The sequence below is a fragment of the Abramis brama genome, assembly GCF_963993115.1.
Source record: "Abramis brama genome assembly, chromosome: 18".
In the NCBI taxonomy this organism is placed as follows: Eukaryota; Metazoa; Chordata; class Actinopteri; order Cypriniformes; family Leuciscidae; genus Abramis; species Abramis brama.
The window spans coordinates 12,759,095-12,784,014 of record NC_139980.1 but is presented as its reverse complement, the minus strand read 5'-3'; the positions used below and the strand labels follow the sequence as shown (position 1 = coordinate 12,784,014).

The 24,920-nt window shown below is 38.1% G+C and overlaps 2 protein-coding genes across 3 annotated transcripts in view; both read right to left on the bottom strand.

Moving 5' to 3' along the window:
• Positions 1 to 1,710: 1,710 nt before the first annotated feature.
• ccm2 (CCM2 scaffold protein) lies at positions 1,711 to 17,047 on the bottom strand. Of its 2 annotated transcripts, none has more exons than XM_084090940.1 (10): positions 16,525 to 17,047; positions 11,828 to 12,004; positions 7,837 to 7,920; positions 7,569 to 7,752; positions 7,301 to 7,431; positions 5,271 to 5,406; positions 5,013 to 5,070; positions 4,788 to 4,929; positions 4,520 to 4,658; positions 1,711 to 2,923 (listed from the first exon to the last, which is right to left on the bottom strand). In XM_084090940.1, the coding sequence occupies exons 1-10, from the start codon at positions 16,552 to 16,554 to the stop codon at positions 2,637 to 2,639; spliced, it is 1,368 nt and encodes a 455-aa protein (XP_083947066.1). In that variant the 5' UTR covers positions 16,555 to 17,047; the 3' UTR covers positions 1,711 to 2,636. The 2 variants fall into 2 exon arrangements, with proteins under 2 accessions (XP_083947066.1, XP_083947067.1); XM_084090941.1 differs by lacking the exon at positions 16,525 to 17,047 and adding an exon at positions 12,716 to 12,864.
• A 5,774-nt stretch (positions 17,048 to 22,821) lies between these two features.
• Positions 22,822 to 24,920, bottom strand: part of xkr6b (XK, Kell blood group complex subunit-related family, member 6b) — a gene marked incomplete at its 3' end in the record, with an annotated part of 59,515 nt that continues 57,416 nt past the window's right edge. Inside the window, exon 3 of the mRNA XM_084090669.1 lies at positions 22,822 to 23,795. Coding sequence (XP_083946795.1) covers positions 22,822 to 23,795 — 974 coding nt within the window. The remainder of the gene's footprint in view (positions 23,796 to 24,920) is intronic.

The window sequence follows — 24,920 nt, the reverse complement described above, 5'->3', positions numbered from 1 at the left end:
TCTTTAGCGCCCATCCACTCCAATAAAGCACAAGTATAATAAAATTAAATAAAAATTAAATTAAATATAATCACTTTAAATGTAAAAATGTAGAAGTTAATTCGGTTACATCATTCGCAATGCTTCATGGGATTGTAGTTCCTTCATTAAAGCCGTTAAATACAGTCTTGTACCTTTGTCTTTTTGTCTGATTTTCAGTTTGTATTGCTTCATTGCTTCTGTATTGCTTGTTTTGCTTCATGATGTATAAGTGTTTATCAAAGACTTTTAAAAAATCCTTTTCGAAAAATCCTTCCAGAAACAAGGCCGCTGAAAAAGTAGGCGGACACAGTTTCACCCTGTTCAGCCTTCATAAACTAACAAGACAGCTGCCGTTTTAGAGCTATTCTCTTCTACCATTCGCCAAACAATGTTAGCCCAAATGAGAGATCGAGTCTCTCTGTGCTATTGTCTCAAATGCAGCGATCTAACATGACATACGCTCCCAGCTCCTTGTTATCTCCGGATCAGGATACTGACCTTTGACACCCTTTTGTGTGCCCCTACAGCAGCTCATTTTGGCTACAGCGAGGAACGAGGGTCTTACGGATGCCTGCACCCTGGAATTACGAGTATGTGCTGTGTGAGCAAAGTTATGTTAAAAACAGCCATGTTCATATTCAAGAGGCATATTATAAATAAAGCTAACGTTTTCTGCTCGAATAAACTTTTGGTACAGTCGTTTTAAGGACCACCAATGAGAGATGGGATGAACAATAATATGATTTTATGACCGGAGCTTGATCTGGAGCCATGTGAGAATGCCAGTCGGTGTCTTTGAGGACACAGTTCTTGCTTTTATGGCAAGGACTCCTGCACAAAATAATTAAAAAGGCAGATTTAAAGCACAGGTTTAGCCCATTCAGATTTAACCCACTAGGTAACCTAAAAAAAAGTCATTACAGGGCAATGTCCTCTTGTTTCAGAGGTAAAAGTGCACTAATGAGAGAGAGAGTACACTGTTGCACTTTTAATCCTCCTTATCGTTGCGTGATAACTACACACTTGGATAAATCGAGCAGGCTTATGCTTATGTCAGGGATTCTACTTAAATGTCTATTTCTGTCAAGGTGTCCATTGGTCATTAGTTTGAAATGTAAGTATTTTAAGCTATCTATCTGTACAATAGATATTTATAACTCCCTGAACAAATTATTAATTTTGCAGAAGGCTAATGAGGGGCAATCTGGATTTCTACTGTATGTTGAGTGCCCCCTGCTGGCAACAATGTTACACAGCCACCAGCAATCAAAACTCTTGATTTAGTGGAAATGATTTCCTACTCCACATTAAACATAAAAAAGGAGCTGTTCTAAAGCAACACTTCATAATAACAAATCCGTTTTTTAAGATTTAAAATCAGTTAAGTTGCTCAACCAACAGTTAAAAAACAGAAGCCTAACTGAGAATGCACAGTATAGGTTCCAAAAGAAGCCCAACAAAAACTATAAAATGTTATGGTAAGCAGGTAAATCCATTCGTTTGTGTGAAATACCCCTTCTGGTAGTTGGTAGGCTAGGCCAACGCTGTCCGTTATGACGTCCTTCACGCCGATGGTTTCCAAAAAATTCTCAAAGTGCTGGCTGTCCTCCTCAGGAATGAAAGGCCGCAATCCTGGAGTAAAATAACCCCTCTGGTAGTTGCTCAAATGAGACAAAAAGCAATAAATGATTAAGTAAGTGTTGCACTTTTTAATAAATTCATACTTCAGTCACATTCTGTACAGATTACAGAATAGTACTTGCATCCCTGTTGGATGATACAATCAGTGATCCTGCAAGGCACAATGTTAGATTACCGAAAACTGAGGAGGATACAATGAATGACGGGACGTGAATGTAATGCAGGGTACTGAATATTGCAATCAGCCAGAAAACTGGCTTTGTCTAATAACCAAATTTTTTCCAGGTTTTCAATCAAAACCAAACATATATAGTGCTACATTTCCTACCTGAAGAAACCCACATGATAATAACTGGGTAATTAAAACCAATCCTGGCTGAAAGAAAATATAAAGAAGTGAAAAATATATGTTAGAGGAAAAACAAACATCGACCAGATAATATAAAGGTGTAAAAGGGTCAAGTTTTGATTAGCACTTCAGTGCAGGAGGAAATATACTGCACTTCACTTCCATCAGGTTATGACACACACAAGGCAATCCAGAACACGGTTTAGGAAGGCCACTAGGCAATGCTCCACACTCCAGGTAGAATGAACCTCTTCACACTGATCAAAAGTCAGCTTACTATTAAATGAAATACTAACAAACTGGTCTCAGAGCAGTGTGAAAGAGCAACATCTACCAGCAACAAGGTTTCTCATTAGTGGTAGCAGATACTGCCAATAAACATCCCAGAGGAACGAAACTGCTGTCCACAGCAAAAGACGATCCTTCTATCACAGGTCTTGAAAATCACACAATTGTGTTAATATGGCACAACATATAAAAATAAGAATGATAGCCAGGAAGTAGTATCCATACAGTATCCAAACTCCAGCATTGTCAGATTTGATGGACAGCAATACGGACCAACGGCCCATGTGATTATCTCAAGTGGTGATTGGCTAAAGCACACTGACCGAGTGCCGTGACATCAAGACGACACACCGTCCTGGTCCATGCTGCTTCCTAACGCTTCAATGTCATTGCTTATGTCTGAAATCATACGGTCCCATTCGTCGCCCTCAGAGGTTGCCGTTCCCTCATCTGAACCGCCTGCAGCTCCGTTTCCATTGGTGGTGGAGTCTGACGCGGAGCTCGTTGTGCGTTTGTAGCGGCCAAAGCTGTCCGTTATGATGCCGCGGCCGTCCTTCACGCCGATGGTTTCCAAAAAGTTCTCAAAGTGCTGGCTGTCCTTCTCAGGAATGAAAGGCCGCAGTCCTGGAGTAAAGAAAAGAAAAGAGGAATAGATTTGACAAATTAAGAGATTCTACAACACCGGTGCGTAAGAACAAATGTAAGTCTTGATGGGAGCTTGTACTATTTAGACCAGGGGTGCCCAATCCTGCCGATCGACTGTCCTGCACAGTTCATCTCCAACCCTAATCAAACACACCTGAAGCAACCAAATAAGGTCTTCAGGATCACTTGAAAATTAAAGGCAGGTGTGTTTGATTAGGGTTGGAGATGAACTGTGCAGGACAGTCGATCGGCAGGAGCAGGATTGGGCACCCCTGACTTAGACATTCTGTAAGTTTCAGAACTGTACAAGAAGCTGTTTATTTTCTGGGAAGTAAATCCCTGACAATGACAGTCTGACCTTAATAATGTAAATTTCAGCATGAATCATTTGAACCTGAAAGAAGCTGTTATTGAAGGATGGAGAAGCGGCAACAAAATTGGACATGACAGCAAACTCACAAACTATTGGTTGTTATTCATTTTTATATATAAATGTAACGCTCACATATAAGTCTTAAAGATACAGCAGCAAAAAAATATTTAATTCTAACACTGTATCCTAACCAGATGTGATGTGATAAGGTTCACATGACAAATAATTTGTCTGTCCACACTAGACGTGACGCGACTGCGAGATGCGTAAAAATCAATCAAAACCCACAGCTAATCAGAATAGCGTGTGGGCGGGCTCTCGCATCAAGTGCACATCGCCAGAGTAATCTTGACGGCAATCGCAAGAAAATGGATAAGTAGGCTACATAATCAAATTCACAAATATTACACCATTTAAACATTATTCAAATACATAGGCTACTGAGTTACTAAATTACTACTAATTTCAAGATCTGAGGTGAATTATCCATTGTTGCTTTTATAGCTACAAAGCTGGAGCACTAAATGATATTCAAAGTCACATGGCACGCTTTTAACATTAAATAAAGCACATAAACAGTACCTGAGATTATCATTGCCACACTTTGTGTTTGTTGTTCCAGCCACGACGTTGCAGAAAAAACGTTTCTAAAATAGAATCGTCGCGTGTCGCCATCGCGGCTGGTTAGGACAAAAACTCTCAAGATACCTTTTATCGCGCGCCGCGTGTAGTTAGGACATGGTGTAAGTGTCAGCGAGAGGGTGGAAAATCCAAATCGGACACATTTTATATTACTTCTTTTTTTTTTTTTTTATACAATTAAAAAAAATATTCTTATAAGCGAACCTCAGAGAATTTTTTTTAAAGATGAATAATATGAATTGACTTCTTTGATTTCACTTTAAATAAAATGCTAGTCGTCTATACCTACTATGAGGAAGCAGCAAAAGTCCTTTTAACATTTACTCATTTATTATTTTGAATTAAGCTTCTGATTCATATTTTCAGTTATTTTAATTTGAACATTTTATTAAGATAATTTTTTGTTTTAAATATTTCTATTTAGCATTAATTTATTTGTATTTTTCAACATAGCTTTAAACTTAAATTTACTGCCAAGGCAACACTTCTAATTTTCATTTAAAAACAAATAAATAAAAAAACACTAAAAGACCAATTGAACAGCCCAGCAAGTAACTAACCAAGGAGGAGGAACTTCCTGCTGTCTCCATAAAGCTGACGCAGGTTGATACAGAACTCATGGATGGAGGCTCCGTTCCTGTACTCGTGTAACAGTGTGGCAAACTGCTGGATCTCCTGAGACGACAGCTTCGTCCTCAACTGTTGCAGAGGATGACAGGAAAACAACAGTGTAAAAACATATGATGAAAAACAACAAATTTCATATGCGAGAACTCTGAAGATAGAGAAACTAACAACAGACATCCAGGTGTACTTTTATACACTCACTGTGGTCATGTAGTCTTGTAGCAGTTCAGCAGCTGTTGTGCTCAGTTCGCTCTCACTGGCTGTTTTGGTTTGTGGTGAGGCCGGGGTGGATGAGGGGGAGGGGCTAGAGGAGTGCCCCGCCTCTAGAGAACTCTGGAACGAACTGAGATTGGACAAAAACATGATTGCTCAATTCAACCGAAAAAGTAGCACATTACCGCAGAGAACAGTTGAAGCAATACTCACAATGTGCTTGCCTCTGCCTCAAACACTTCTTTGACATCTACTTTGCTCGAGGAGTCCTCTTTTATTGGACAAATCATAGGAAATATTTTGAATTATTTCATTTTGCTACAAGGTCAATATTTCACAGACTAAGCTCCAGGAAACATAAATATGGCCCAGATGAAATAATAGTGATGTGAAACTGACTGTGGTCTGTGGTTTTGGGCAAAAACAAATTTACTGGAAAATCCCAAAATGATGAAGCTGTTGCTCACTCACCGCTGTAGATTGAGAGATGCCTGGTGGGTGTTGTGGCTCCATCAAAGATGGCCCTGTCCAGGAAGTCAATGGTAGACTCTGTGTAGACGATCTGGAAGACTTGACTGAGTAGAAGACAGAGCTCCTCTGCTGCAGCCTGCAAAACAAGAGCTCAGGATAATCAGACCACTGCTGTTTTTATTGATTTGAGTTTGGGTGAATACTCGATTCTGATTGGCTGCAGGGTGTCCATTAAAAAGTGATAGAGGACACCTAGTAAAGGAGTTCTGGTGAAACTGACTGTTTACCGTTCGAAATTAATAAATAAATGCGCTGGCTACATCAGCTGTGAGTAACCATAGCAACAGGCAGTAAACTGAAGGGTTCTACAAGCTGAGCGGACTACAAATATCTCCGGTTGCTAAATAAACCGTCAGGCGTAACCAGGAAAACCAAGTTATTGTTTTTAAAAACTTTAAATTTCGATTGTAAAACTAATTAAAATATAAACTAATGTTTTAAAAATGTGTTATTTGGCAAGTGACCATGGTATAACCAGGTTAATGCCCTTCGAGGTGTCCATTGTCAGGTAATGGACTCCGCTGCGCGTCGGACGGTTCACGCCTCGCCGTCGTCCATTAATACCTGACAATGCACACCTCGTCGGGCATTAACCCTTACGTAACATATAGAAAACAACCTTCAGAAAATCTGTAGTTTATGCGATAAACTGCCTTGAAAGATACCTTTTAACCAAAAACTAAATTCTGTAAGGTTTATCAAAGCAAGTTAAACCAGATGTTAAGCGTTAGTTCACCCAAAACTGAAAATTCTGTCATAAAATTATTTTCCTCATGAAGAAAAGAAGATATTTTGAAGAGTGTGGGTAACCAAACAGTTGATGGGACCCCACTGACTTCCATAGTATGGAATAAAATACTGTGGAAGTCCATCAACTATTTGGTTACCCACACTCTTCAAAATATCTTCTTTTGTGTTCTGCAGAAGAAACAAACACAACTAGAGGGTGAGTAAAAGATGACAGCATTTTCATTTTTGGGTGAGCTATCCCTTTAAGCACTTTGTTCTCAAATAAAAATAAGGCCCTTTTAAAGTGCACATATTATGCTCACTCATTTAAATGTTAATAATTTATAATAATTTAGTCAGCTTGAATACATTTACATGATTTAAAGTAAAAAAAAAAAACCAAAAAACTATTTTTTCTCATACTGTTCATTGCTGCAGCACCTCTTTTCACCCTTAGTTTGGGTCTGTTTAAAACAGCCTTTCCAAAAAGCCCAGTCTGTTGTGATTAGTCTACTGCTTAGAGTGTGTGTTGGAAATGGTAATGTCCCTTACCATAATCGGGTTTCAGCTTAAGCTGAGGCTTCATAAGCAGCTGAAAATAAAAACAGCATCGCCTCAAGATAGCAGAATCATTTGAGGGTGGGGCAAAGCAGCCAGTAGGCGGACATTGCACAACTGTGTAACAAAAATAATGGCAGGACTAAAAATGAGTGTTTCAGATTAAGTGCTTTCTATTGGAGTGATTCCCTTTTGGCATGGACTTTGTGATTTGTAACTTTGCAGCTCATTTACACGCACAAACAGCTATATTACACACTAAAGGTAAGGTAAAAAAAACAATAGGTGCATAATAGGTGTCCTTTAAAGGTACAATATGATGCCCAGAGCTCCATGTCCACGACTAACTTCCACTTGACAGAGACCCCGCTCTTGCGTGTACTTTATTAGACAGGTGAGCAAATGTACATAAAACTAATCAATGTTATATAGCTCAACATGATGAAATGTTATGAATATGATCAGTATGTTATTCTAATGTTGATATAGCTTACTGCTGGTCTCATACAGTTAAACTAACACACAGAATAACATTATAACTTTCAACACACTCAAATGCAGTTTAGTGTCATTCGTCTAATAAACTGACCTGTGTGAGTATTATTCAGCACTTGCGGGTAGTTCGGTAGAATGAAGTGGCGAAAAAAAATTACATATTGTAGCTTTGAATGACTAAAACCAACCTTGTTGTCAACAGCCAGGACAAGCAGACAGCACACCTCCACAAGCACAGCCCCGCTCTCTGACAGAGAGCTTAGAGTGGGAGATTTTGACATCTCTGTACTATGACATGGGGACCCACCGGGCTCCTGAGCTGCAAACAAAACGGTAAGGAAAAAACCAAGCTTATTTTTCACACATTATCCTTAGCCCAACAATAGTCATAATTTCTGTGTTCTGATTTGTTTAGTTTTTGTGTAATGCTCATTGGTTGACTACAAGACCGTGTACCTGTTTTTAGCACCACGAGGTGGAGTGAGTCGTCTCTGATGTATGACACAGCCGCAATGTCGTGGATGGGTACACGAAGAATGATGTCCTCTCCGTCACGCCACACGAGCTTCACGTTGTATGCTGACAGACTGACAACAGCATCCTGCTCTGATGTCAGCTGCCCTGCCAACTGATGAGACTTCTGCAAAAGACATAAGAGAAGCAATATGGGAATTTATCTCTTTACATTGCAAAATAAGGCACAGTCTCTGCCTGTCACACTTACCCTGGCATTGTCAATAAGCTGCAGAACTTCTGTGCGACTGGAGGGATTCAGATATCCAGGAACTGAGGTCAGCTGACCCAGATACTACAACAGAAATAACAACAATAATGGAATAGAGCCTTTCTAGAACACAAGATCACTTTACAAAGCAAATAGAAGCGGGCCGAGAACCCAACCCTGGGAGACACCACATGTTGACTAGGTGGAGATTTGATAATAATAATAATAAAATGCTGCAGGATGTGATCCAGAGTTGTGATATCAATTACTTAGGATAGGCAGGTAGGAAGTATATAGAGGGTATGCATTGACGTCACTTTCCCGCCGGAACACACCCCCTCAGCCGGACTAGAGTGGCAAAAGAGCTGCTGCGTGACTGTGAAAACGCGAGTAAAACAAACGATTATCAGTTTAAACTAAAGGTTGGACTCGATATAGTGTTCTTTACAACCTACCAAAGATCCAGTGATCCATGGATATTGACATGCAGCCAGGAATCATGTTTCCTGACATTTATATGTCCCTGATTTCGACGCCAGGGAAATACATAAAGCAAATTTGCGTGTGAGCGCTTTATATAAATACAATATCTGGGTGATCACTCATATCAGTGTTATATATATCATCATTTCGTCCAGCCCTAAAACTTATAGTATCATTTTTTCAGTGTTTATTTAAAAACATCCATGCAGAATATAAGACGGTAAATATTTAATTGATGAGTAGTCAATACAATATATAACAATACAATATATAGGGTTTGATTTTTTTTAACCCTAAATTCAGCATACTGACCAGTGGTGGAAAGTAACTAATTACAAATACTTTCGTTACAGTACTTGAGTAGATTTTTAGATTTTTTCTACTTTCTTGAGTATAATTAAATTGTGGTACTTTTACTTTTACTTGAGTAGAATTAAAATAAAGTATTCAACTTCGCTACATTTATTTTTCACCAAAAGTACAGAGTACTTTGACAAAGGTGCCGACGGAGCAACAGAGCGAGCTTACATTTCACAAACACTTTTCAAACGACTGCGTGCGGTGGAGGCTGAGTTCAGCTGGGGGGGCGGGGCGTTCAAACCACGCTTTGACATTCAATCACTGGCGCTCGTGTCGTGTTTAGAATCTGTATTGCTAACGTTTCAATATTTTATTGAATATAAGTGAGCTATGCTCATATTCTGATTTTAAAATGTAATTGTGGCAACTCCTGAAATGGGTCATCCCATTGATATTACCAGAGCACTGAGCAGTTGAAGTAAATAAAAAACTCGGCTCATAACATGGACACCGTTATTGCTTGGACGGAGCAAGAACAATGTAAGTGTCTTGAAAACATTAACACAGTTCAACTGAAAGGTAAAGCTCGCCCTCTTTAACAATACAGTTAAACTAAATGTACGAAGCAAACTTTGTACAAAGCTGAAAAATCCTCAACAACAGTGAAATAAGATCGCATGATTTGTCTGTCAATCAGATGCATGTAAAAGCAATAGTAGGCTCCCAGCACATTTTCGGTAGAACGAAAAAAAAAAGAGCATTTAATTTAACGTTAACCATACCTCACTTAATTATTATTATTTTACTGCCACTTTTTTATTCATACTACATCTATTTTATCGGACCTTTCACTTAACCTTATTTGCTTTCAAATATGAAATTCAAATATGGTTAATACATGGCACTGCTTATGCAATTTACTAGTAATTATTATTTGTATATTTATTAAATTGTTGTATCTTTTTAAATAATATTTAGGGTATGTTTTTATTGCACAGTCTATAGGAATACCAGGCTTACATTTCACTGCTTGTTGTATGAACTATAACTGGTATGTGACAAATAAACTTTGAACTTGAACTTGAAATTATTCAAATAAAAACATTCAAATGATCTTACCTGGACTTACATTTAAAGATTAGTAATAAAACATTTTCTCTTGACAACAGGGAAAGCTAGTAGCCTATGTTTGCTTAGCATACCGTCAAAAATACAATTTATGAGTTTAATATCATGTTTTGCTTCAAAAATCAAAATTACTTGAAATTACTTCTGTGGTTTCATGTGTGAGAATATATTATTTTATTAAATTCTATAATACAGGCTATGTTGATTAGCATTGCATTAATGGGTTAGTTCACCCAAAAATGAAAATTAGCCCATGATTTACTCACACATAATTAATATAAATGTCCTGGCTCCTCCAAGTTTTATGATGGCAGTGAATGGCTGGAAAAAATTTAAAACCCCAAAAAGTGCATCCATTCATGATAAAAAAAAAATAAATACTCCACACTGCTCCAGTGGGTTAATAAAGGCCTTCGGAAGCGAAGCCATGGGTTTTTGAAAAATACCCATATTTATAACTTTATAATCTAAAATAACTAGCCACAAGAGTAACCTGTGACACATGTATGATGTAGAATGTAGGAGTATCGTAAGCTTAGACGCCTTAATAGGGCTGTGCAACAAACTGAAGCTCCTCTTCTATAATATATATACGTTGTGCGTCAGGTCAGGGGTTAGTCTTCCACCGTAAATCGATGCGTATGGTCGGTCGTCTGGCTGAAGCTAGTTATTTTAGATTATAAAGTTATAAATATGGGTATTTTCCTTACACAAACACATGGCTTCACTTCAGAAGGCCTTTATTAACCCCCTGGAGTAAAAGTGGAGCACTTTTATCATGGATGGATGCACTTTTTTGGGCTTCAAATTTTCTCTAGCCATTCACTGCCATTATAAAGCTTGGAAGAGCCAGGACATTTTTTAATATAACTCTGATTGTATTCATCTGAAAGAAGAATGTCATATACACCTAGGATGGCTTGAGGGTGAATAAATCAGGGGCTAATTTTCCTTTTTTGGTGAACTATCCCTTTAAAGACATACATCATTCTTATGAAAATACCTAAGATATCGCTATCATGTGTTTGTCTTCATGTTTCTTCAGTCAAATGTCTCTATTTGCATGTTATTATATCCATATTGGCATTTCCTGAAACGTCATAAGTGAATCACTTCTATGAATCTCACTTGTGGACTTTCTGCGCGAGGTATGAATCAGTGTGTACTGGATGAAACAGAATTGACATGAGAGTGTTTAGCACTCCATATCGCCATCATCTCCCCATTTTGGGTAAAAATAGAAAAATAATACTAAAGTACTTTGTAACGTAGTTACTTGAGTAGTTTTTAAGCAAACTATATATTTACTCTTACTTGAGTCATATTATTTTTCAGTACTTCTACTTGTACTCAAGTAAATTATTACTTAAGTAGCAATACTTTTACTTAAGTACAATTATTTAGTACTCTTTCCACCACTGATACTGACACAAAATGATAACTGCAAATCCACCAATCTTTCGCTGGCTGTAGTCCAGTTGTTTATGAATGCCAGCGATCCATTTGCTTATCTGTTCTGTAGCTTTCGGCAGTCTGTAAAAATATACCTCAGATTTCATGTCAAATCTAGTTGTATAGTCACAAAGCTCTTTCCCGTTTTAGATGTGTTTTGTATGTTTTCGCGGCATTCACGGCAAAAACCAATGCTGCCGCTCAGTCTTTCTGCCACTCAGTGGGCGTAACTGCAGTCCCTCCGGCCGACCGTGACGTCACGCGCATACCCTCTATTGTGGCTGTCAAATGAAGCGCTTGAATTCAGGAGAAGAATATTAAGGGTAATCGAGCGATGAGTTAATTTTCATGCTCTTGATTTTGCTTGGACGAATCACATTTGAAATCAGCAACAAAAGATATGACAGGTGTATTCTCCATCTTTTCAATTTGATATGTTAACTATGCATGACTATTTGTTAAGCAGCATTTATTTGCATTTCCCATTTTTATTTAATTTTTCTAGCTGTCTGCAATCTTACCAGTACAGTTTCAGGAGTTGTTCTTCTCTAACTTGAAGCTTACCCTAATCAAAACAATAAAATATAAGCACATAACAGAAAAACCTAAATTAGAAGGCGAGTAATACCTTAACTTCCTTCTCAATGTAGTCATTGAGCAGAATGTCTGGGTCGATACGGTGGTCCGGGAGAGAGAGGGAGAAGGTGTGGAGGGCCCTGCGCTCAGTGGACTTCTCTAGAGCCTTCTTATCTCTCCCCTTCTCTCCTTTCAGAAACACTCGCTTGAATGGAGACACAATACCTGGCTGCAGAAAGAGAGAAAGAGGAAATCACACCACGACCAGAGGAAGTCAAAAACACAAGAGCTTTTTTCAGTGTGACCATAATTTTATGCATTTGGTCAGTGGCTTGCTATGCCAAAATGATGTTAGCTAATGTATTGTATACACTTCACATTTATATACTGGATTTCCACTGACAACATCTTTGAATTCTGTGATCTGGACTGATGGGGCAACTGTTACTAAAACCATCCCAAGCCTGCCAGTACATCAAACTACATGGAAGTGTCAGTTGCGCTGACTCAACAAGTATCTTATACATTAAAACATTCAGTATAATCAGTGAAATATATGCATTGACATGCTGTCCTTCCAAATCAAATACACTATTGGCTTAAAAAAAAAAAAAAAAAAAAAAAAATCAATAACATAACCAACTAGTCTCGGCACTACATTGGCTTGAGGGCTTTTATGAAACCATACACCTTTGCAAAGCATAATGACATCGACATCCATGGAAAAAGACTGCTATTTAATCTGTGGTAAACCCAACCACTAATGTCAGCTTCTTGCTATCCAACAGAAAAGTCTCTTGAAAGTAGTTAAGGCTGAACACTGGAGGCGGACCGAATGTTTAAGCAACCACATTGTTTTTCAAAGTCTGAGGATTTGTAATGGTAAACTGCACATTGAAATTACGATTCAGAAAAGTAACATGATTTCTGCGAGCCCTACCTCCGTCTCCATGACCAGCCACTACGACGACACAATGGAAACGGACGACGTGCGGCAGCTGTCCTCTACAACAGGTGACTACTGTTGCATGCTGCTCTCGAAACAGGTCGCATGTGGCTAGTGACAAATGAGATCGGGGCCAACTCCCTCAAAGAAGCGAGAGAAACCACACCCCACGACACACACGCGTCCCCACACACAGATGCTCACGTTCTGACTTAAGCTATAGTTCATGCAATCAGGAAGAGCAGAAACCGCCATTTCCTGTGATGATACACTCAAACAAACTTTAAAAATGTACGTGAAAAGGTACTGTCGTCCCTGCAATAAGTTGATCTCCAATTATGGCATAAATGGATATTAACATGGATATGGAATTTAATCATTTAGGTGCAAAACACTAGGCTGGGTAGGAAGTAATAAAGAGGAACTGCCAAAAATAATTATGCCATTCAGAGTCTAATAATACAGTCTACTAGTCTATTAAAGGTAAAGCTTAAAGTTAAAGATTTAATGTCATAAATGCAAATACATAATATGGTCATAAGAATTTTGAAACAGGCCCTGGCTCCATTTTAATATCCACCAAGGGGTCTTTGGCCTGAACAAGATGGAGGAGCCCTTATATAGGCTATAAGGTATTCAAAAACATTCCATGTAGACAGGAATATTCTCATGTCTGTTTTCATCAATAAATCCAAGACATATTCTGTTTGAGACAAGCCTAATTCTCTCACTTACTAAATTATTGAACAGCCAAGGAAGGAGACACTACAGGAACATCAACATTTCATGAGTCTGTGTCCTGATGAAATTTCAGGAAACAAGGTGCACAGGTGATCCTCACCTGAATTAAAAAGACATATACTGTCTATTGTTCAAAAGTTTGCATCAGTAAGATTTTTTTTCATGACTAAATGATCCAAAGTTACAGTTAAAGAGTAGGCTAAGACATTTATAATGCTACATAAGTTTTCTATTTCAAATAAATGCTGTTTTTTTTTACTTTCAATTCAACAAAAAATCCTGGTTCACGGTTTCCACAAAAAAATTAAGCAGCAACTGATTTCAACATCGATACGGTAAACAACATAGCTAGTAAGAAATGTTTGAGGATCATGTGACACTGAAGAGTTATGGTTATTGAAAATTCAGCTTTGCCATAGCAGGATTAAATTATATTTTAAAATAGATTAAAATTGAAAAATAGCTCTTTTAAATTGTAAGAAATTTTTGATCAAATAAAATGCAGTCTTGGTTAGCATAATACTTTTTTGAAAAACATTAAAATAATCTTACAGACTCCAAACTTTTGAACAGTAGTGCATATGCAAACATGAATGATACTACAGAAGTTTGATGTTTGTCTATTGTAGGTTTTACAAAAACGGTTTGTATCAGTACTTGTGTCTTGCCGGTGTTTACATTAGCAATTGGTAACAAAAAAATGAATACTTAGGCCTATTATAAAATGCATGTTTCTTGGTTTACAAACCAATATTTCAATTATACAACTATTACATACTCTAATTGTGGATCTGCAGTAGGTTTTCAAATGGCTATTAATGAAAACAAACTGGCCAAACACACCCATCTATAGTTTTTCTTTTACACTGACTTTGACAGTAAATGCCTCAATGGCTCCAGCTTGTGGCCACTTGGGGGAACTTATCCTCTCAGCTCAATCAGACAACCAAAACATTCATTATAAGGTACTAAAATCCAAACATATGAATGATCACACAACATCCCATCCCATCCCATCCCAAAACGGACTGTAACTCTAGTGGATGTCAAATGATTTGCTTTATTTGGATGTTGTGTGGCCTCTCTGACCGAGGGGAAGAAACAGTGGTGATTAAGAGGCAGACACAGGGGGCGTCGCATCCTGTCTGAATCTTTGGAGAGCCCAGCCCTCCATTCTCCCCTGCGTACGAGGAGGAAAGTCTGACCTCGGCATGGAAACACCTCCCCTACCATACAACGCTGATAGGATAGGAAAGGTCACATCATGAAAAAAACCCTGTCTGTGATCATGCCATTCCTCACATCAGATAACGCCGTTACTGTAGGCTTATTAAATGAATCATCGGATAGATGAGAACTAGCCTGGTAATACCAAACTCTGCTACTTCGCTTTGCTTCGTAGAAAGAGTCAGGCATGGCATAATTGAAAAGCGTTTTCTTTCTCGCGGGGGGGGCGCTTGTCTGAAGTTTAAAATCATTGGTTACCCGTAAGCCAATCACATAACGTTTGGTTATGGCGTGTGTTATGCGCATGCTCAGCCGCATCTAACTTCCACTGTAAACACATGTATGATGCGAAAACAAAACCATCGAGTGAAATACCGGAGTGAACATGGCTGTGAACGACTTTTGCAGATTATGTGAAGTAAATCTACCCTACGCATCCACGGTACAATCAGTGTCTACGTCACGGCTCTCAGCCCGCCCTCTGTTCGTTGATTGGCCGGCTGTTTTCAGGCCGGAGGAAAACGGAAAGCTATTGCGCTGTCTCAGACTGAGTACAGAAGCGAAATGAAATTGAGCGGAAGTACGAAGTCTGACGTAGTCAGGCTAGATGAGAACCAATAGAGCCAGAGTTTTTTTCAGGTCCAATAATCTGTGCTCCCGGTTTATAAATGGTTTCCTCATTTTCAAATTTGTAAAAACTGTACCTTCGATTTTGTGATTTGTACTCAGAGATTGACAAACAGATTTGTAGTGTCATTCCCTTAATTTAGAAAACTGCTCACGAAATAGGGCTAATTAATATGGGATGAATTATAAAACAAGAATAGTTTATTAAACATAAGCTAGATGTTAAAATTACAAAAAATATTATATGCATAATATTAAGAAAATTATATTGTTGAAAAAAATAATTATATATATATATATATATATACAAACATGCAAACACACACACACACACACACACATATATATATATATATATATATATTTGTGCTGTCAAATCGATTAATCGCATCCAACAAAAGTTTACATAGTATGTGTTTATATTATCATGTTTATATATCTGTGTGTATGTATAGGCTGTACACAGACACACACATATATTATGTAAACATAAACTTTTATAAAATTTTGCCAAAGATCTAAGAATATTTTTTGTCAAACTTTAGTGTCTTATTTGTAGTTTTTGGTGACATATGTACTGAATGCTGGGGAGTTTGTTTATTTTACATATTACAAGGCAAATCTATATTATTTTAGGATCATATGCGTTAAAGAAATCAGTAGAGACAGTTTCTAAACAACATGACCATGCTGTAAATCTGTGGGTGCAGTTTATGAACTCGTGAGTAGCAACAGATTGTACAGATTACAAATATTTGTATAAACCGAGTACAGATTAGAAAATGACGGGTACTGATAATCATATCTCAAATATTTTTCTACGTGGCCATAGGGGGGCTCTGTAAATCTCAGACAGAGGTAAGAGTGCGATACTGAAAGCCATGAAGAAACTCAGAAGAATGACAGATTTTTGTCACAAATGCAGTGAAATCGCAGTCTCAGTGTTTATCTTGGGCTGCGCGTCTTTGTACCACAACTAACCTAAACCGCCGGCCATTTACATACAAATCCAGTCCGGTCACGAGAGAACTGGTAGAGACACTTCTTAATATCAGAAGGGGTATTAAAAAAATGCCGAGTGTTTTTAAGAGGCTGAAGAGCTTTATTGCAGCTGTTTAACCGTGGTTAGGTCAACACTTTTCAGCTATTAGTCCAGTTTTGCTGATCATACACGTGTAAACTCTCGTAACATTACAATGTTAACTTACCTTTTTCACTTTCTTTACATCATCCTCCATCTCTATGTACAAATGCTCTTCATTTTAACTGTATTAGATGCAGTGATGTCCACAAGTTCAGTGCCATCTGCCTCATACACGTCAACGGCGGCGCTTTACCGATCTAAACTAAACAAACCAACGATCCAAATCACGTGCTCGGGGATCGGAAATAAACGACTAACCTTCTTTAGCCTGGTAAAAATAGGCATTTATTCAAAAGGGGACAGAGACCGACCAAATATTATAAAATAAAACAAAAACAGCAGCAAACTTTTCAATCCTGCCGCCATTTTGGGCGTAGGGCGTCTACCCACAGTGCTTTGCGAGACAAACAGAAAATCTCATCAACACATTAAACTACAAACTAAATGCCTATGGTATTATTCATTAACCCTAAAAAAATAGTTTAGGCCACTTTATGGCGTTTTAGGTAGTGCTTTGTCTTTAACTACAACTGCAACCTAATAGTAACTCTGTATCTAGTCCAGTAGCTCTGGGGCCAGAGAGGAATGGAGTCCACTAGGGGGCCTCAGCAAACTTCTTAAAGGGCCACAACATTACTTAAATAATATAATTCAAACAATACAACTTAATTAAAATGCCAAAACAGCTCAAAATGATTATTTAAAATAAAGTGGCATGTTTTTATTGATAGATGTATGCAAAATTCACCACAGCAAATTATTTTAGTCTATTGATATTCTATATATAATAACCACCTCCAAAATAACATTACTATATTGTTATTATTGTTAAATCGCATCCCATAGTCCTGAACATGTGGTTACATGCTTAGATATATGAATAAGTTATGAATAAGAGTATTCCGAATAAATTACAGGGCTTTATAACCCTTTTCTTCACCGTAATTCAACTGAAGCAATTTGATGATAAAAACGAATTATAATAACGTAATATCTTTATTAAACAACAGTTTGTTAATCTGGGAAATCTATCTCTATCATATCAGTATACATTCACATACACATCTGAACATATACATAAGTATATTACCACTTTTATCTGTCATTGGGCAAATTGTGCATGAACGTAAAGCATACAATTTTGTATATATGTACTAACTTTCAAATACTATAATTATGTTTCCAGTCTTCAGTGATGAACAGTCTCATATATAGATCTACAGTAAGGCTCAACATATTATTTTTTCCCAATATATTCCCTTTTTCACCTAAAAACTAAGGTTTACAAAAACAACCATAGCACCATGTTGTCAGTATTAGTAATATGTTCCCCAAAAATAAGGTCTAATGCATTACTAGACATCAGTTTTTGTTCTCAAATAATGGCAATCAAACAAAACAATTTACTTTCATTTGTATTTGACAACATCAAATAAATCTTTTTTTTTTTCCCAACATAAGTAATGAGTACAGTCAGTTAAGAAAAAAGAAACGTTACAGATAGTAGCAAAGAATTTGCTTATAATGTTGTGCCTTATTTCTTTAATACCCCATGTGAGAAATACAATGACGATCTAACACAATCTGTTTGGCAGGTGATTTACCCGTCTCCAACAGCATGGATAACAACTCTAAAAATCAGCAGCAATTCATCTGACAACCATAATCAATCATAAGATTATTTTCCAACAAAATATACAGCCAACTCTACAATAACAGAAGAAATACACATAGGTTTAGGACATAGAGATGACAGGAATATACAGCACGGCAATCACCTTATATGTTTAGCGATCCCTTTTTATCAGAAGTACTTTTAGGCCTGGATGAATGTCAAAATGATGCATTTTCATCTTTTTTTTTCACTTACGAGAAATCCTAGTGCATATTTTAAACACCTAAACATTTTTTTAAAACAAATATACATAAAAATGAACAGAAATTTGGGGAAGAAGTAAAAAATTAAGATATTTGCTGCACCAATGCTTCTTTGTGCAGGTTGAAACATAATACATGGCACCATATTTCAAAGAGAGATGTTTGGCTGTAAACTGTGTTGAGGTGCTTGTTCTTCCAGAGAGGAAAGTGTCCGTGAGCTTAAAGAGGCAGGTCTATCGGACGGTGGCCTTGCTTAGTGAGCCACAACAGGGGTCCTGCAGTCCACATGTGTGGTAGCACCTTAAGAATATGTTGATAAGCACCAGGTCAAGAAACAAAAATGCACCGTTTTGTGGTCGTTTTGTCATCAGAACATTTGGCTCTTTTTCAATACCAATCATTGCAGAACCACTGTACAGAACTGGATTTGATGACCATAGATGCTCTTTGAGAACCCTGGAGCGATGGGTGGGACGTTGCATTGAAGAAAACATGCAAGTGTGTCGGAGGGGTCACCATAGGATGCATTTTGTGGACATGCTAAAAATCCAAAGGATGTAGAAGCAGTCTGAAGATGGTTCACCACTAGAGGCCTTTAAAAATGTGTCCAATGCCATCTCAGATTTAAGTTGAAATATTCGATCCAGTGAGCACCATATTTACGTACCCCACTTTTTCTATTCTTATTGGTCTACACACATTTTGTTCTTTTTTTACTTCTTTTTTTTTTTTTTTTTGCAGGCATAAATCCATTTGGCTAGACATTTTTGTTCACAAGACAAACGACAGAGAGAAAAGATTAACTTGTTGGCACTACAGCTCATTCGTTTTGCAAGACAGAGGAAGGCATAGACAGAAGTACATTAACAATCATTAAAGAAATTGCTAACTTCATCAGAACTGTCATTTAGTACCCAAACAAACCTCATTCCTTTTTCGCATCTGCTCATAAAACCCTTGTAAATGATTGAATGGAACCGCTCTTTTTCAGGAAAAGTGTAAAACCCAACATTAGTAGATGTTAAGTATTGCCTTTCAGACATAGCCTAATATGCAGATCATTTCGTTTAGCAAAGATTTACCCAGACAGCACTTCCTGCGCATGTATGGGACAAAATTGACTGTCTCATTACAGTACTGAGTGAAATTTGAATGGAGATAGAGACACTGGCATTGTTGTTTGCTGCACTGGCTGCCATGGCTATACAGAAGCACCCAAAAAGACAAGGCACCACAAAGAATTAGATATTAGAGACTGGTCCCACTCACCCACCCCACACTAGACATGTACAAGTGGAGGCATGACTTTAACATAGACTAATCTGATGTGTAACTTCTTTGACTAGTAAGGCGGTAATCTAAAACGAACCAATTCGGAATTATACGTGTGCTGTACGGGGGTTGGATTTGTTTCAAATCCCTCCCTTTATGTCTGCTCAAACGTGGCAATGTTGGTCACTACACATCATGCTAATGCGCAAGTGGAATAATAGAAGGAAATATCACAGTGTAGTTGAAAATATCACCTGGTCTGTCTTACCTCAAGTGCGTCAGTAGAAACCGATTCTGTAATTGGACTATGAACGTATATATCATGGGATGCCAGGCAGCCGAGTTACACAACCGTAAAAACAAGTTAAAGTAGCCGTACACATCATAACATAACAGGGTTGGTGATATCCCAGCAAACAACAGTGCATCAATGTGCCAAGCACCTACAGGATTGGAATATCGGTGACTGTTACAGGCACTGTAAGGGAACAGGGAACAGGGAACGGAAACGCTTCGTATAGTTTCAACTGAAAACCTGATATTGCGAGGATTACTGAATTTTGATGTTTAGGAATTAGAATTCCTTGCATGAAATCGCCTTGCCCATCCCTGATTCCCTTTAGCCAGGTTATAAATCTAAGTTGTTATCTTGAAAGCAGTCTTTCCCTAATGTTTGCATTCGAGTATCCCAGATAACACTCGCATGAGAGGGGTGGAGGAGTCTGAGCAGCAACCAAGGATGGAGCTGAAGAGGTAAGACCTACAAACCACACACACACATACACACGAATGCACATTCTCACTGATAGCTATTGTCTATCCTCATGTTCTTTTCCATCCCTGGCAAAAAATAAAATAAATGAAAAAATAAATAAAAAACTCCACCTCGTCCGTTACAACCGATCTGAAGTCTGCTGGGAAAATTTCAGCAGGCACAAATGAGATTTGTAGCGGCTCATGCGGTGAAACTTGGCATCCCATGTTAATGCCTGCACTTATCTTGCCTGGATGCTAAGTGTCGGAACAACAAAAATTACCTCAGCCCCCTCAGAGCAATTCATTCATTCTCAATTGAATCAATGAAATCTGGGGGAAAATTACCTCAGGATTGGAGGTAAACAAGTGGCTTTTTCTAGAGGTAACCCTCAGGTTTGTTCTGAGTGCACCGTATATAGGATAGTGAAAAAAAAGAAAGAAAAAAAAACATAAAAAATGGGACGTTTAATTTAATTATCTTGCACTTTAGAAAGCCTCATTCATTGGTTGGCACCTGGCAACCCAGTCAATCCTCAATATGTGCAACCTCGGCATGCATTCGATGGTGGCGTATAAACTTAATTCAGGCAAAAGCAACCTTTTTCTCCAATCATTTCATAGTACATCTTCAGAAATATTGCACACTTCAAATAAAGGATTTCTATTGAAAAAAAATGAGTATAGTACATTTTGAATGCGAATGGTATACCATTTACACATATCAATGTGTCAAGGTTCTTGACCCTTTAAGAAACCATTAGCCTTTTTCTGAGGAAAAGGTTTAAGTGGACAGACAAATGCAATTTTGTACAGGGAATGATGGAGGAGTACTAAAGGTTAGCATTAAGCACCACGCACTGCAAACATTTCATTAAAACACTGTAAAAATAGTAACCTGCAATTGTTACCTTAAATGTCAGTTTTTACATGATCTAACCCTCAAAAATGATTTCTTTGAGGTTAGTTTTGTCATATTAATTGATATTTTTTCATTGCACAAAACCAATTCATTTACAGGTACATTGCATGTTAAATCACACTTTTTTTAGTTAAGTTATATAACAAAATGTTTAACAGAGTCTTATTATTTTGTCTTTATATCTGTATATTTATGTATGGAAGGACTTATATAAGGGAATATGTCTATTTCCTTTTAGCTTTCAACAAGTGTACTCTCATGTACTATATATGGTTTTAAAAAAATATAACAGTGGGCCATATGTAAAAAGAAAAAAAAATGTGCTACCGTTCAAAAGTTTGTGGTCGGTAAGATTCTCTTACATGCGCACCAAAGCTGCATTTATTTGATATTTAATACAAAAATACATATACATTAAAACAGTAATATTGTGAAATATTCTTGCAATTGAAAATATCTGTTGTCTATTGTAATATATATTTTTTCAGCATCATTACGCCAGTCTTCAGTGTCACAAGATCCTTCAGAAACCATTCAAATGTGCTGATTATTTGGTGCTTAAGAAACATGTATCATTATTATCAATGTTGAAAACTGTTAGTTGTGCTGCTTAATATTTTTGTGAAAACCATGATACATCTTTTGTGACAATTTAAACCTCTTTACATCTTACTGGCCCCAAACTTTTAAACGATAGTGTATATAAATACAAAGAAATATGTCCCATTTATTAAATCTAGCTTTCATAAAGAGCACTCACGTGTAATAGATGGGTTGAAAAATATAACAGTGGGCCATATGTAAAAAAATAATAATAATAATATATTCAACTTCATTAGATTACAAAGTTGTATATCACATCACTAGTGAGTTTCAATAGGAAAAGACATGTTAAGATAAATATTAAGGCCCTTGAAGATCAAAATAGCAGTGGCAGTGCTATATGGTATGACATCATTGTATTTTACTTGAAAAAGCGATTGTTCATTTTTTAAAGCAATTTGACAACAATCAAGTCTCTTCCCCCTTAATCACAAGAGAAATGGAATGGGGCATTGTGTGCTTTTTCTGACAATCAAATGTGCTTTCTTAGAGTCTAGATATTAGATATGAACTTGTTTGCCGTCTTTTAAGATCAGTTGTCATCACAACTGTTTGAATAAAACCTAGGCACAAAATGGTAAAAGCCAAAATCAGAATGAGGATGCTAAAGACTATGTTCCTCCATCATTCCCATCATGCACATGTCAGAGGTGACAGGGCCACAAACACCATCAAACAAACACATTAGTCGAACATTCACACCATAGTAACCCCAACAAGGGAATGTTGTATTTCGGACTCTTTGTTCTGCAACTCTACACTGTGTTAGTCAAAATATATGTTGAATATTCTCTGTTTAGACTCTTTTAGACCTTAGATGCACTCTTATAGCTCAAGAGTACAACTAAATAAAAACTCTGAAGAAAAAAGCACCAAGGGAAGTGGAGAACCAGAGAGGGCATGAGAGTAGAGAAGAAGCGGCATTGTGCGCCTTTATAGGGAGGACTCATACTGGAGCAGCTCGTAGAGGAGGGGTCCATCCCTGTACCTGATGCCCACTGCATTGGGGCTGATGTACTGGAGGATGTTTATGGTCCGCCGCAAACGTCGGTCCACAAAGTGAGCATCCCAAGCCGGATAGCGCTTCCTGGGCATGTCAATCTTGATTAGGGGCCCCTCGGGCTGAATGGGCCGGCCCGCCGCATCAGTGGGCTCTGTGGATCTCACCTGGAACACCGGCAGGCATGTGTCTGTGGCAGCCTCCTCCGCCTCGCTGTAGTCCCCTGAAGCCATAGCCCTGGTCGGAGTGGCTTGGGAGCCCCGAGGCCCCGGAGTGGGAGCCATGGGCTCGGCCTCAGGTGGTAACGGGAGACCCCAGAGCAGCTCAGCACAGCAGGAACTGGCCAGCACCCTCAGCCCGGGTCCCATGGGATGCAGGACCCCGTAGTAGAAGACCATGCAGGCCACTCCGGAGGCAAAGCACAGGAAGACGCCGCAGAGGGCGGATGCAGCGTAGGAGTCGGTAGCAACCGGGTCTCTGTAGGTGTACCACAGAGCGGTAAGGATGGTATTTTCCACCAGCACCAGTGAATAATAAACCACCATGCGGTATCGGGTCCTTCCCTCCTTGACATTAAACCAGCAGAAGACGTAGACTACGCCGACCACCATGTTGAATAGCACCTCCTCCCACTTGGACATACAGAAGTCGGTGCCTCCGTGGATTACCCAGAAGGCCATGGCACACCAGTGAAGCACCACAAAAATGCCAAAGTATAGGTGGAAAACCGAGGCAAATAGGGCAAAAGATAGTGCCCGAGAAGAAATGGTGAAGAAACGCCACAGAAGATGCACCAACGCTCCCCGGTAGCTCATACTCTTTTGGTCGTCGCGGGAATCACGCAGAAGCTTGTGGTATGAGGCCAGAACCCAGGAAAGCGAGAGAAGAGACGCGATCGCTGACACACCTTGACAACAGAGAGAAATACAATTTTTATTATTATTATAAGATATACAAAGTATCATTGCTATACTATTGCTGTACTATCACTGCTTATTAATATTTGTAATTATTATAATTATATTTAAAAAAATAATAGTATTAATCATTATTAAAAAAAAACAAAAAAAACAACAATAATTAAAAATGTTAAATTAGAAACAATAGAACAATCAAATAAATGCTGCCTTGGTGAGCATAAGAAACTTCTTTTAAAAACATTACCGACCCCAAACCTTTGAATGGTAATGTATTTTTACATGATAAATAGAGAAACATCCAGAACCACAATAAAACTGCATGAAAGTGTGCTCTGAATTCCAGTTTCCAAATTTCCCAAGTTACAAATAATCTACATTAATCTGTCTGTTATTAATGGGGGGGAACAAAATCAAACCCAATGTGTGTGTACTGTGATAAATGACTTTATCTGTATCCAGGAATGCTAATGAAAAGCACCCTAACACAAACAGTACAACAGCATCATTCATTGTCTTATCATTTCTAGAACACCTGCCTACCATTTATGGAGCTATATTCTCCAAAACATACCTCTTGCTTATTCTATGTATCTTTTTTCTAAGATGTTTACCATTCATCCTGCTGAGCTCAGACTTCATGTTCATAAAATCATCTACACTGCTGGCAGTGCTGTCACCTCACGCGTAAGAAATGGTCTTACATCTCACATTATCAGCTGCACGGCAGGAAAAAAACAAACATGTTCCCCACAAACACAATTGATCATTTAAGCCAGGGAGGGCTCAGATTGTCAGATTCGTCCACAAGTCAGCCTTTTTTCCTGATGCACTGTATAGATTTGTCATGATTTGCTCGGTTTTCTGAAAGATTAAGATGGTTGCTACCCATTTCTAGATGGTTGCTGGACTTGTTGATGTATTTAATATAACACAAAGCTGTGAGATCCAGTAGATCATATTTTGATGTCACAAACCTAACTGCGAATTTTAGCCATGCATCATGTTGTTACAGAGTCTTGAGTTGCACTCATAAAAAATTAAAGATGCATTTCCAGCAACATTTCTAATCAAGAAATGTTGATTGAGCGTGCAATGCATGTGAAAAATGTCCA